Source organism: Vanessa tameamea, chromosome 16 (genome assembly GCF_037043105.1).
Source record: "Vanessa tameamea isolate UH-Manoa-2023 chromosome 16, ilVanTame1 primary haplotype, whole genome shotgun sequence".
Taxonomy (NCBI): domain Eukaryota; kingdom Metazoa; phylum Arthropoda; class Insecta; order Lepidoptera; family Nymphalidae; genus Vanessa; species Vanessa tameamea.
In genome coordinates, this window is record NC_087324.1 from 8,254,178 (window position 1) to 8,268,299 (window position 14,122).

The 14,122-nt window shown below is 28.5% G+C and overlaps 1 protein-coding gene and 1 non-coding gene across 3 annotated transcripts; one reads left to right on the top strand and one right to left on the bottom strand.

The window, feature by feature from the left end:
• Positions 1-3,197: 3,197 nt before the first annotated feature.
• On the bottom strand, positions 3,198-8,608 carry LOC113402921 (mpv17-like protein). Of its 2 annotated transcripts, none has more exons than XM_064217298.1 (5): positions 8,590-8,608; positions 7,428-7,567; positions 5,440-5,525; positions 4,948-5,060; positions 3,198-3,684 (listed from the first exon to the last, which is right to left on the bottom strand). In XM_064217298.1, the coding sequence occupies exons 2-5, from the start codon at positions 7,557-7,559 to the stop codon at positions 3,461-3,463; spliced, it is 555 nt and encodes a 184-aa protein (XP_064073368.1). In that variant the 5' UTR covers positions 7,560-7,567; positions 8,590-8,608; the 3' UTR covers positions 3,198-3,460. The 2 variants fall into 2 exon arrangements, with proteins under 2 accessions (XP_064073368.1, XP_026499065.2); XM_026643280.2 differs by lacking the exon at positions 8,590-8,608 and adding an exon at positions 8,326-8,426.
• On the top strand, positions 6,116-6,197 carry Trnal-aag (transfer RNA leucine (anticodon AAG)). The gene has a single exon. It is a non-coding gene; the product is annotated as a tRNA-Leu (tRNA).
• Positions 8,609-14,122: the final 5,514 nt, after the last annotated feature.

Below are 14,122 nucleotides of genomic sequence, written 5' to 3' on the forward strand. Positions count from 1 at the left end.
CAGTTAATTTTTCATGTTTTTATTACATTTAGCTCGAACTACATTGATTACTTACGTAACACTTACATTATAAACATAATATACTATATTTTACTATTGTTTGTATATATATAGATATTTATTTTATTACACATTAATTACGTTTATTAAAAATGTTTCAAATTGTTCAAATGGCAAAAATACCTTCATAATACAAAAATGCACAATTGACTCATTACCATAGCCTATTCCCATCAGAGAAGGGGTAAAGACATATAAACAACTTGAACATTGAATTGATATATTGTCATTGATCGAGATCTTAAAAACTTTATGGTGTACATTATGGATTCGCGAATAAAATATCGTTTTCAATGTCGGCGGTGCTGCTATCTAATCTTTCGAAATAAAATTAAAGTGAATATAAGTGTTGTACTATAAATAAAAATATGTTAATATATTGTAGTGCATAATGTAACAGAGCTATCAGCGAATCGCACGGAATATGTAAATAAAGTGTAATTTAAGGTATTTTTCTATCGCTTTTAAATATTTAGTCGGAATAGAATATACGATAAAACCAAAATCCTTTGACCAATGTAACAGTGCTTGCTCGGAGCAAGTCCAACTTTATGATTTTTGCGACAGTTGAAGCGATTAGTATTTAGAAATATATAGAGATAGCGTACACTAAGCTATCCCTCAACAATGTATATCTATATTCAAAATCACTTTCTAAAAAATGATCTGTACCCCTAGTACGAGTTTCTATACTTCATGCGTTAATAACGTATCGACTTCTCGAAAACGTTTACGAAGTATTTGTATTCGGTAGTATGAGTTTGACATTACACGTTTGCGATAAAACCATGATAACCGTCGAGCTACTCGAAATAGACTACCCCACAATTTATATTTCCATCTCACTTACACGCGCAAAAAAAGGTGAGAAAAATATATTCGGCTATATTTATTGTATTTGCTATTTGACATTTGTCGCAAAGTATTGTCTCTAAAATTTTGAAGGTCATATTATCTTATTTTACAATGTTTATTTTATTAAAAGAAATAAAAACTGTGAATGTATTAATTTGTAAGTGTTTTAGTAGTGGTGAAAAAAAAGAAATTACATTGAAACATGATTGGCTTAAAGATTAATTTATCGGAGTTTGAAATTATTATAAAATTCATCAAGAGGTATGTAAACATAAATTTATTATTATGCTTAATATACAATACGATCCGTTATAATTGTAAGGACCGTAAATTTATAATAGAGATTAGAAACGTTTTAAAAACTTATAAACAGTGTATATTGTTTTTAATATAGAGGAATTTGAGTTAAACTGTAACTAACCTAACCTACAAGTATTGTAAATTTAATTTCCTTCCAATTTTACGTTGATATACTTATACATATTTAAATTGTTGTTCTAATTTGTTTATAAAGTTTAATTTGAAACTAAGTGGCTTACTTCGCGTTTAATTGCGATGTGTCTTATGTGTTAATTTAAACATACATAGATTAATTTTATAGATAATATCCTCTTTTTTTGTGTGAAAAATTCCATAATAAATCAAACTTAACCAATTCAAACTTATGTTTAAATGATTATGTTATATTGATAATACCCAAATTATGTTTGCGTTTTAGTATATTATAATAATATGCATATCTAATTATCATTAAATATATAGACCTAATATTTATATTATTAGATTATAATTATTCTATGATCATGATTATTTTATATGTTTGTGAATGTTTTAATAAAAAAATATTATTTGTGATTACAGTTCCAAAGAAGATATAAAAACCTAGACACTATTACAAATATACACATCCATGCTGCATTTTCCAGTGTGACGCTACATCTATAACTTCAAGAACCTTTGTAAAAATATAGTTTAATATATTTAAATCAAATAATAATTATTTCATAACTTGTGTTTTATTTTTCCTAAAATATAATTATATGTACTACATATGTACATAAACTTTTTATTTCAATTAAACAATAAAGAGTTAATAGTTTTAATTGTCTGTTTTAATATACTTACCCAATTATTGAAAAAGTATAAATAACAACAACATAGTATTTTACTAAACAATAAGAGTGTTTTTGAAGTTGATTGTTTATTAGAGTATTCATAACAAATCACAATAGTGAATAGTATTTATATATATGTATAGATGTTTCTTATATAATGATGCATAATGTTTAAATGATTCTTAATTTAATTTCATTTTATAAAATCACAGGAACCATATATTCAATAAAGAGACAAATCCATATTTTAGTATATTTATTGTTTGAATTAAATAAATAGGAAATTATGTAGAAATGTAGATTGCAGTTCAATGCATGGTCACTTGTTTTTTGGATGGTGTCTGCACCAAATCATCATTAATAGTGTATCTACTCCAAATAAAGGATTGGTACATGAATAGCCTGAAAAATATATTTATTTTATTTTAAAACGATTACACTAAAGAATAATAGTTAATTAATAATACTATGCATGATCCCCATCATATCTTCAAAGCATTCTCAACTGCCATAAACCAATGAATATAAAAAAAAGTAAATTTATTTTGTAAGTAAATAAATTTTTATTGTTTTTGAAAATAAGTACTCATTTAAACAATATACATATCACAATGATATCTTTTGTTTTAATATTTAGTTCTCTGATATAAGCAAATTAATGACATTATGATAGTAAAATTAAATTATTTTACACAATTATCATTTATTTTCAATGTTATTAAATAACGTGTTGGGCTGCCATTTAAAAATAAATTTTAAATTTAGACTCACCTTGCGTTTGTATCATATTTGTATATATATTTAAAATAAATTAATATTTATTATTCATTTCTTTTTCACATGTTAACACAAATACTTATTAACTTTTTTCTAAGGCAATTCTCAAGAAAATATGTACGTTTAAAATACGGCTAACAAAAGATAAATTTCACCGCAGAATTCAAATTTGTTGCTTTTTATTGTTATAAAAGGCTACCATAACGGTTGTAGCTAGTCTTTAAGCATAATATTGCCTCACACGCATAATAGTTATTTTTTAAAATGATGTTTCACTTGCTCTCACCTAAATAAATCAAGTGAGTTCAAACTCGATAAGAAATTAACGAAAACGTCAATTTACATGCGTAAATCTGTCAAAAGTGTTATTCGTACTACCAAAATGTCGAAAACCGCCCGTTATTTCGACTTCAAACTCGATAACGTTAATTATAAAAACTCGTACTATTGATTTTAGTTCCTCTGCGTTTACGCTTGGGGCGCTGATAGGATTTGTATGAAAAGAAAACCGAAAGTAAATTACTTGAAGTTAACTGTCAAACTCGTACTAAGGGTACTGATTTTCAGTGCAATGAATAAAGTTACGTTCAATAATTGCCTGTATCATCGAGCTGGTATCAAGATCTACAGAACAATCAATTCAACTTAACAACTTACTCAATATTTTTAACAACTTTTTGTCTCTTTATAAAACAAAGAACATTAATCCATATGAAAGAAGCTGACGCTACATAAACGACCCGTAAATTAGACGGAACAAATGCAAAGTTTATAATCTGTCCAGGAATCCAGAAAGCTTGATTTGCGATGAATGTTTTCCAATACTTGTCTCTTAGATCTTCGAACACGTCTTCTTTTCGCTCGAGGACTCCTAGTACTGTAAAAAACAAGTTAATTGTTAAGTATGCAGATAAAATTTGTTTATCGTTTTGTACAGGTATTTAAAATAATACATAAAAACTTAAAATACGGACCGGATTTAAAACTGTGTCCGTGTCAAAAACCAAAATAATTTATAATTATAGAGTCTTAAGACATAAATATAAGTCTAAGAAATATTTTTTCTTGCTTTAATCAAATTATAAAGTAAGAAATATTTTGTATATAAGTTCATAATTCTCAAGCCAACAGTTAGAAAAATCCGTGTGATTATTGTATTTGGATAACAGTAGTGTCCTTCAGCGTTCGCCGCACCAATGTCCGAGGAACATGTTTTAGATCGACGTTACTACCTCTAAAGTACAAGTTAAATATTACCAATAGTCAAGGATCTCACTATTTAATAGAACCGGAATAGTGAAACAATAATATAGTAATATCAAATCAAAAACTTATCGTTTAACGGCCAGTGTAGTTAAATAAATAATATTCATATAAGGGTATGTATTTATTAGATTAGTTTGCCCCGGAATTTCTTTATGTAGAAAGACGTTGTTACGTACTATACGTTGCATTGCTTGAACTAAACTATAATATAATTCACGTGTGTTTGTATATATTTTACAAAGAGCGTGAGGTTCTTAAAAATTAAAGGTCACATGGCCCTTTTGTAAACTAGACGCTCGATTTTGATAACAACATCGCAGAATTATATTCAATTACTTTAATTTATATTTTTTTTTTCTGTTAATCTTTTGTTTATGTTTATGTTAGGGAAAACTGAAAATAATAAATTGAGGTTATTTCAATATAATTGAACATAAAGAGCTGAGATGGCCCAGTGGTTAGAACGCGTGCATCATAACCGATGATTTCGGGTTCAAACCCAAGCAAGCACCACTGAATTTTCATGTGCTTAATTTGTATTTATTATTTATCTCGTGCTCGGCGGTGAAGGAAAACATCGTGAACAAATATGCTCCAAGCCTTTTCCTCAAAGGGAGAGGAGGCCTTAGCCCAGCAGTGGGAAATTTACAGGCTGTTAAAGTTGAACATAATTGGACAGCCCTCTTTTATCACAAATCTTTTATCATATTTCAATAAACACTCTAAATTGCTCAGTCGTAAGGTTACTTTCACAATATCGAAAAAAAATATTACTACTACGATTTACTACGAATTGTAAGAATGAATGTAAAAAGGCTTAGACTGAAGGAAGGAATTAACATTACAATATGGAATGGACAAATCAAACACTCACTTGTATAGAATGCAGCAAGCAATACTGGAGTCATGAGTAACTGATCAGAAACGACCTTCGTAGCAACTGACTTGACGGCTGTCCCGACGAATTTTCTATCCAGGAACTTATACCTTATAAATGACAGAAAAATACCTCTGAAATCTAATAGTTAAAACTAATTAGTTAACAATAAAAAATAAAAAAAACCATTGGACAAAGTTGTTTTATCTGTAGATAACTGATGTCAATTTAATGATTGTTTTAAGTATCAGTGTCTTTGACCGAAGTTAGCCAGTTACCATCAGAAAGCTCCTTCGATCGTTAGCCGTATTAAAAAAGATAAAATCAAGCAGACGAAAATAATTAATCAAACAAACAAAATATTAAAAAATAAATTATTTCAAGTGTAGAGATACAATCTTAATATATTTCAAGTATAGATAAATATTTATCGTTTGTGTCTTGTGTTTAGAAATTAAAAACAAAAAATTTAGTAATAACATAAAGTACCAGTAGTAAAGGGTAGGTGCATACAAGCAGCTACCAACGGCTGCAATACGGCCTGCGGAGGTTATATCTATCTCAGGCTTTTCCGGCTGCAATTGTACAGAAATCAATGAATATGTTATAAATAGAACGGCTACATACGGAAACAAGTGAATACGTATTATATCAGTCATAGTGACAGAGGTAGTTATCATATATATTTATTTAATCTATATCATTATTTATGTGTAAATAATTAATGTTTAAAGCTCTATTATCACTTCACGTTGTTTCATTATTTCTATAACATGGCTTAAATAAATAATTATTATAAAACACTGCTAGCGAATAGATTACAAAATGGCCACGATATGTCTCTACTTTAGAGGTTTTACTGGCGTGTTTTAAGCTATAGGCTATAACTAACTGTTCCGATGGAAAAGTAATTTTATTTTCAAATATTATTTTAATAGTTATCTTTATTCATATGATACCATCTTGATTATGATGTTTAGAAAATGTTATCCTACAATTTGTTCATTATATTCTGTTATTGCCTTATTATCAAATTAATTGAATTTTATCGAGTTTTCGTTTGTTTATGTCAGCGAATTTCGTTTATATTACCAATGCTGTGATAAAAATAGTATAGTTGTGGTATTGTGTAGGCATATGCATAATTACGATCCAATTGAATATAGGTAGCGTGGCCGAGCGGTCTAAGGCGCTGGTTTAAGGCACCAGTCTCTTCGGAGGCGTGGGTTCGAATCCCACCGCTGCCAATAATTTTGCAGTGAAATTTTTCAAACCTTTTTGTTTCTTTTATATTATTTTTAGTAGAGAATAAAAAACCTATTTTCGACTAAGATATTTCAAAAGGAATTCAGTAAAATTCTTTCTTGAGGTAAAGTTTTATTAAAATTATTTAATAAAGTTTCACGAAATTATTGCACTACTATTAAATCAATATATTATACTGATTTAGTTTTATTTAAAGTAAAAAAAGGAACTGTAGGTAGCGAGATACCTTACAAATGATATTTACGACTTTAAAACAAGAAATTAAGTACCTACAACGTTCTTAAACGAAATACTTACTACGTAACAGTATTTCGTAACGATTTATAGCTTCTTCAATATCGATAGGGGAAGCTTATCTAGATCAGATATATATATATATACATGTAAAGTATATATATATATATATTTAGATAGAGATTTATCGAAAATCTTGTATCTAAAAAGGAAACAAATGTCTACATAATCTTTCATTCATAAATTCATATTGAAATATTAAAGAATAATGTCGATTTCCTTAAAATTCCCGCCAAAATTTTTGTTTTTTGTTTGTCATTTTTGACATTTCCTTGCATTCAATTTAATCCTGTAACAGTATCTTGACTAGACTTTGATGTGATTATGTATATCATAATATTATTATCCTTCAGTTTCCAAACGGTCGATCAAATTCGACTCATAAGTCCACAATTTTCGAGTTAACCCAAAAATAAGTAATTTTAAATTGATTAGCGTTTCAAAAACTCGAAGTATGTGATTTATAACTGGTATAAGCAAAGTCAGTGACGCTGGATGTGTGCTACTCAGGAACCGGTTATTTAACCACCACAAAGCATTGCCTTACATTGTTCTCTGGTAGAGACAACCTGCCGGTATAATTTACTTGTCTAAGACTGGAAGAGATATACCCATCACGTATATATTGGCAATGCGAATGTAGTCGTATAGATTTATTTTAAATAAACGCTTACAATATTCTTCTTAAAAATTTAGCATCCCGTATTACTGACTTAAGTGATGTTGGTGTTGTGTAGATTTTTCGTCCAGAAAACCGGAATTGCGTATATTAACGGCGAAATGCTATAACGCGGTCATGACTTTTACAGTTTTAATGTTTAATTTTATACTGTATACATTTATATAATCCCTAATGGAAATAAAAATCATGTAACTATTTATTTTAATTTTATGGAAGTATAGATTTAGTTGTTTACCGAATAGATCTTATTAAAAGTTTGCTGTGACAGTTCAGCCGCTGTGTAGAATGTAGCATAAACCACGGTATTGGTGATCACGGGTCTTTTTTTTAGCGAGGTGCGCCACAAGATTGCCAATCGGGACGCCATAATGCCACCTGTGAGAAAAAATTATGTACGATGTACACTCCACTTGATTTCGAGTAGTCAACTTATGATGACACAATAAATTAACGTTCATTGAAACACTTCATTCGCTAAAACAAACAAAAGGAAGTAGAAAAATTTTGGAGCATGTTCTTCCCACTCGTATTTGTATTTTCGTCTCACGGTAAATCACATGGGCGACTCGAAATAAATGTTTTCGCAAACTATTTTTATGCAAACGTATAAAGTTTATTTACCGACTATAAAGAACACTACGTCACATAGTATGATTGCCGTCACTAAACTCGGACCCCTCTTAAGTTATCTGTTTCTTGCGACTTAACCTGTGCTATTTCTGCCCATATTATCTCTGACCTACTTCCTGTAGTGGCTATGAATTAACTTATTACGCTTAACATAAAAAAAAAAAAAAAAGTTTCATACGAATCCAATACCGCTTTCTTCGTAAAATATTCGAAAATCTGGTATGTGATTGGTTATTATACACATAAAGTGTTAAAATATTCTTTTCAGTATTCAATAAAAAATAACAATAGAAATTTCAATTTATAATAAAGAAGTCTATTACGATGTAAGAATACGCAAATATCAATGAAATAATATTTGAATATTTATACGAGTCTAACGAGTAATATTTATAGTAACAACGCAATATTAATATTCATGTATTTAATAAAACTACAATTAAGAAAAATAAAAGTATTATATATTTTAGTAAAATTAATAATAATAATAACTTCTTACTTACTGATAAACACTTCCGCTGTGAAATATTACAAATAATAAACGTTTATTATTTTATATACTATAAAGCAGACCACGAAAAATATAAGACACGAAAATAATTGTCACAAAAAACAAAATAAATATAACATGCACTCCGTTGTTAATATAAATAACGTCAACACGTCAATTATCACGTCTTAAAATAAAACGATTCACAAAACTACTATGTTAGAAATACGTGAATATTTCAAAATATAAAAATATATTTTAATAAAATGTAGAGTACAGTTAATACAAGCAGCTAACTGCGCTGCTGGAACTGAACTATCTCTGGGTCTGTCACCGGTCGGCAATTGCTTCAATCATTCAATGGAATAATTTAAAAATTACACCGTCACGATCAACAGAAATTCACTAGGCACTTTTACCCTCTCTGCCTATGATACATATACATATATATTTAAAAAAAACACTTTATGTACTTTTCGAAATAAAATTATTCTATTTATAATAATAATTATATCCAACAAATATGTTGCTATTAAATTAGTAATATTATAAATAAAATGAACAAAATTAAATATTTATTATTTTAGTTTTCTTTTATTTTATTATGTTATACAAGACGCAAACCCGCTTCGCTTAGGTAAAATAAATAAAACTATACATTTACGGTTTATCATTTTATAATAATTTATTGTGGATAAGTTTCCATTGTGTTTACCCTACCACTGTACGTAATTATTATTTGGAATACATATACTAAACGCACCCGTCAACGTCAAACATGGCCTCCCGTTGAACTTCATGTCGTTGAATTTCATGGAATTAATATCGAAATATCTCTTTTTCAATTCGAATTATCTCATCATCCTCCTGCCCTCTTCTTCAATAAACAACAACAAGTAACATTCTTTCCAGCCATATCATCTTTCATACAATCCATCCGTCTTTTTATTGGTCGTCCCCTTCCTCTATATCCATCCACCTTCATGCTCAAGACGATGTAGATCTGCACGTAATTATTATTATAGATAGATAAAGATAATTACATAATTCTGAAAAAAAAAGTTACTAATCATTTCTTATTATTTAAAAAATTCGTAGTATTATATTCACAATTCATCACGAAGTATTCGAACTTAGAGAGTCCGTATTTAGGCTAATTGGTTTGTAATTAACTTTTTAATACACATTATATATTTTTTTATTTGTTGAACTTTTATAAATACAGGCATATTATCATAATAATAAATATTAAATTTTGCTCTTAATATTTTTGTTTTCGGATATCAATTATGTAAACATTAATAACAACAGGACTGATTAAAAAATTTTGACTCTAAGGTTTTCCCAACTGGTAAGTAGTTACATGAAAATAATCAAAATGTTCATGTACCTGTTGGAAAAACCGATGATAACTAAGAGACGATGACATCATTTATGTCTACAAAATGATTGTCAATGAAAAGCAGTACTCATAGCCTTAATAACAAAAAAAAAAGAAATTAGTTGAGTCCTAGTCGCAACCGATGCATGACCCAATCATCAATAGTAAAATTAATTGAAAACAGGGTTGTAGGTACCTACTAAGAGGTGCTTACAGTGCAAAAACCATTAAATCTTATATTACGTATAAATCTTATATATTATTACACTATATAAAAATCAAAGCTGGTGTATCTGTCCATTATTCTTCATGTACAATGTAACCGTTTCATCGATCACCATAATATTGAGCACATCATGTATTTTTATTTAAATAATTTCTATTATCCACTATTGCAAGTCGCCGCAAAATGGCTCTGCATCAATTCGCTGTGACAAATGGAAATCTATACATAGGGCTGATATAGGGGTTGGGGGAGATGGTATATTCGAAGCTATAGAGAGGAGTATCAAAAATAGACATTTGTAGATTCAGCTCTTTATATATATATATATATAGGCGGACAGGAAAATATCTGCAGGGTTTTACAAGTAATTTAGAAAGTTAATTTCACATTTCTAGGCAGAAAACGATGCATCAAAACTATCCTTGAATACATGCGACTGATAAGACATTGATAAAATCTATTTGATAAGAGATACATCTCTATGCTGTTAAGGGCACAATAACACAATATTATTAAATCAAATATAACTATTTACTTAATAAACGTTATGTAACGGATGATTTTTTATATGATTTTTTTTAGGATGATTTTTAAACACGAATGTATTTTTTTATCATAATTGATTTAACATTCGAAACAAGTCACATCATTGTTTGAAGAATTACCTATAAACAACAATTGTATATAGGTAAAGACGGGTATTTATGGTAGCTTTACTTTTCAAACACTCTTCAGTGATGACATTGTATGATTTTTTTCTTAAAAACCGTTCCACAATCGTGTTGACTGTGCCTTTAGAGTTCAACGTATCTTTCCTATTATTCTAATTTAATTTTTTTATTGTGACGGCATATACTCGAATTGCATACCAATAAGTGATACTTATCAATCAAAATCAACTAAGTACATTTATGATTAGACTCAAACACTAGTTACATTTTTAATTTTATGTATGTAAATTATATGTAAATGTTATAATTATGTATTTACTTTATTTACCAAATAATCTATAATTAAATAAATATAAAATATTTTTGGCTGTAAGCTATTAAGTCGTCGGTTGTGTTTTTTTTTTATACGTTTTAACGATGTTATTACTTTAATCATTCATGTAATGGTTATCATAATAGAAGAAAGGAAATAGCATATGCTTGATAAAGAATTACAAACATATATATTGTAAAGATTAACTTCAAATAGGATTCCGTAAGAATATGATACATACATAATACATATATGTAAGAATGTACGATTGTATGTGTGTTAATATAAATAAATAAATATCGTCCTAGTCAATACATTTACATAAATATACATTATTTTATATTCATTAACAAATATATACAATTTAGATTTTCAAAAATTTGTTAAAATTCAAACAATCGGAATATATATACTCGTAAATACATTCCTTTAATCTGTCTGTGTAATTTTTCGTTCTAAGTTTATTTCTTTTTCTATATTATTTTTAGTATAAACATAAACAGTATATATCCCAAATGACGTACAATAAGTTTAACGGTTAAACCGTATATATATGTAAATAAGTAATTATATAATATATTATATATACAACTAATATATTCTACTCAAATTTTAAAATGACTTACTGATATAAAACGCAAGCCCTAAACCGGTTATTATACCAGCATAAAAATTTGCACAGCAATTCGTTATGAGACGTAGTTGAGCATTAAGAAAGTATTAATGTCCAAAAGGGTTTAAATGGGAGATAAAAGTTTATATGGCAATACGTAATATCTGAGGATAGAAATATGAAAATCGGTATTAAGGTTTCTGGTAAACGACAATCGTTACAGTATTTTCTGATTAGATATCCGATCAGGTACACGCCACACGGCTTGTTATTAAAAATGAACACTATAAAATATCACAACATATGTAGGTTTATAATAAAAAGGGAACTCAAAAATGTACGGATGCGAAATCCATTTAAAAATATTAAAAAAAAAAAAAAGGAGTATGAACTTATGTTCACGTGTTAGATGATAGTTCTTAGTAGTACGAGTTAGATAATTAACTATATAGTTATGTACTTTCAGTTTTCTTCCATACACATGCTATCAGTCTTTCATGAGTGAAAATATGTATGTATAAATATATATACTATAAATTTTTGCTCTCAATGCGGCTAAAGATATATTACGTAAAAATCTTAAAACGGCAATGCAATAATAATCGGTATCTTTATTTCTTTAATTTTTCATTCTGATACTGCCTCTTTTGTATTCTGTGACTGAAATGACCAGGAAACTGCAAATGCTACACGTAGAAAAAATATTGAGTGAGTTACCCAGCAAAGTGTGGCTAGATCCGATGAATTAATTCAAACGTTTCCGTATGATATTTCTCTTTTTTTTCTCTATTATGTAACTAAAAGTTATAATATAAAATAAATAATATTTTTTTTATCAAGGGAAACCAGAAAGCTGTACTAGATTATCAAATGACACTTGTGTATCTATGGAGAGATAATTTGTGATGTGGAGTACCATATTATCTATAATGATAGGTACCTATTATATCAAAGATTCAGATAAACATTTTTGATTCACCGATAAAGCAGTATATTAATTTTCGTTTCTTTAATTTAATTTTATTTATGTAGCACAATTATAATCATTATTTATTTTTTAAGTTACAAACAGCCGGTTAGTCTATGTCCTACAGACTCAGTGAGCATGTATTCTAGTCCGGTTCCGACATAATGGGTAAACTCAATACCCTAATACAAATAACCCCTATTATCAATCGAAGTAGGTGGTTTCAAAGACTAGTCCAGGCTGCCAGTGGAGCCACCTTATTTTATAGGGATCATTAAAATGATATAGAATAAAAACTTATTTTACACAGTAACCCGTTAAGCAGGGTTGCCGTAAAGTTTGCAGATGACTTCTTGTAATTTACTATAATAATAATAGAGTTCCAACCATAAGAGGAAAAAAGATGAATAAACAACATTTGTAGTAGTTAAGTGCAATATTATTGTATTATAAACAAATATATATTAATCATAAACTCTTAGTAGTGCACAAAATATCTGAGTTATTAGCAAGTCGCATGAAAACCGTAAATCTCAGGTTTGTTTATCTTTTTTCCTACTTCCATTGGAATAGGCTATACGTATGTTGCTGTTGCTGTTGTTAAAAATGTAAAGTTACTACACAGACTACATATGGACACATACGGATTTACTTTTGATTGAAACTATCGAAAATCTTCTGTTTAAGTTCTCGTACGGCTTATATTTTCAATTAACCGATCACACAAACCGGATACAAAGGTGAGTAAATTAAACACATTTTGTATTTAAACAAATATGGAATCTGGCAGCCCTGGCAGAGTTAGTTCGTTGGCGGGAATCAGTGTTACCGCAGCGTGATTCTAGATGGCGCCTCACCTCGCCTCAAAATGTTCGGAATTCAAATTATTAATTAAATATGGTAGAAATCCTTTTTTAATTACTAGATATGCGCGTTAGTAAAATAGTTACACTGATATGATATTAATTGAACATGTATTCACCTAAATATTTTTGTATTGAACAAAGTTTGAAGGAAGGAAAAATAGCTCAATTCAAATAAGCCTTTGAATTGTTATTTTATTTAAATTAAATGTAAGCCTAGATACTACCTATTCGGTATTCTACCGAAAACCTCGTAGAATACCTAATCGGAAAGAACCAGATCATAACAAAGAGAACCATAATAAATACTATAGATAGTTGGATCTATCGAGGTAGATGGAGACAATACCGATAGTATAAACCTCCCAATTAGGTATAAAATTATTACATCGCTGCTTAGATTCACTACGTCTAGCACATGTAGGTAAGTTTTCTTTTTCTAAATTTATTTGAACGTACGCCGGTATAATTTAAGGAAAATGTGTAATAATAAAACCGCTCAATATTTACAGTTACAAAGTCATTCATGGTTTATCGTTTAATTTGTTGAGAAACCTTCATTCCAGAACAATGAAGGTTTCTCAACAAATTACAATACAAACTTTATAATTTGATTATATTTAACCGTAAAGGTAACCTTATAATGTAATTTTTTTATATAAAAACATATTATTAAAATATTTCAAACAAATAATGTCTATTATAATTATTCTGTAGGAACTATAATGTATAAATAGAAAGGAATACCGTTAACATAGGTTAAATAGTAGATACAT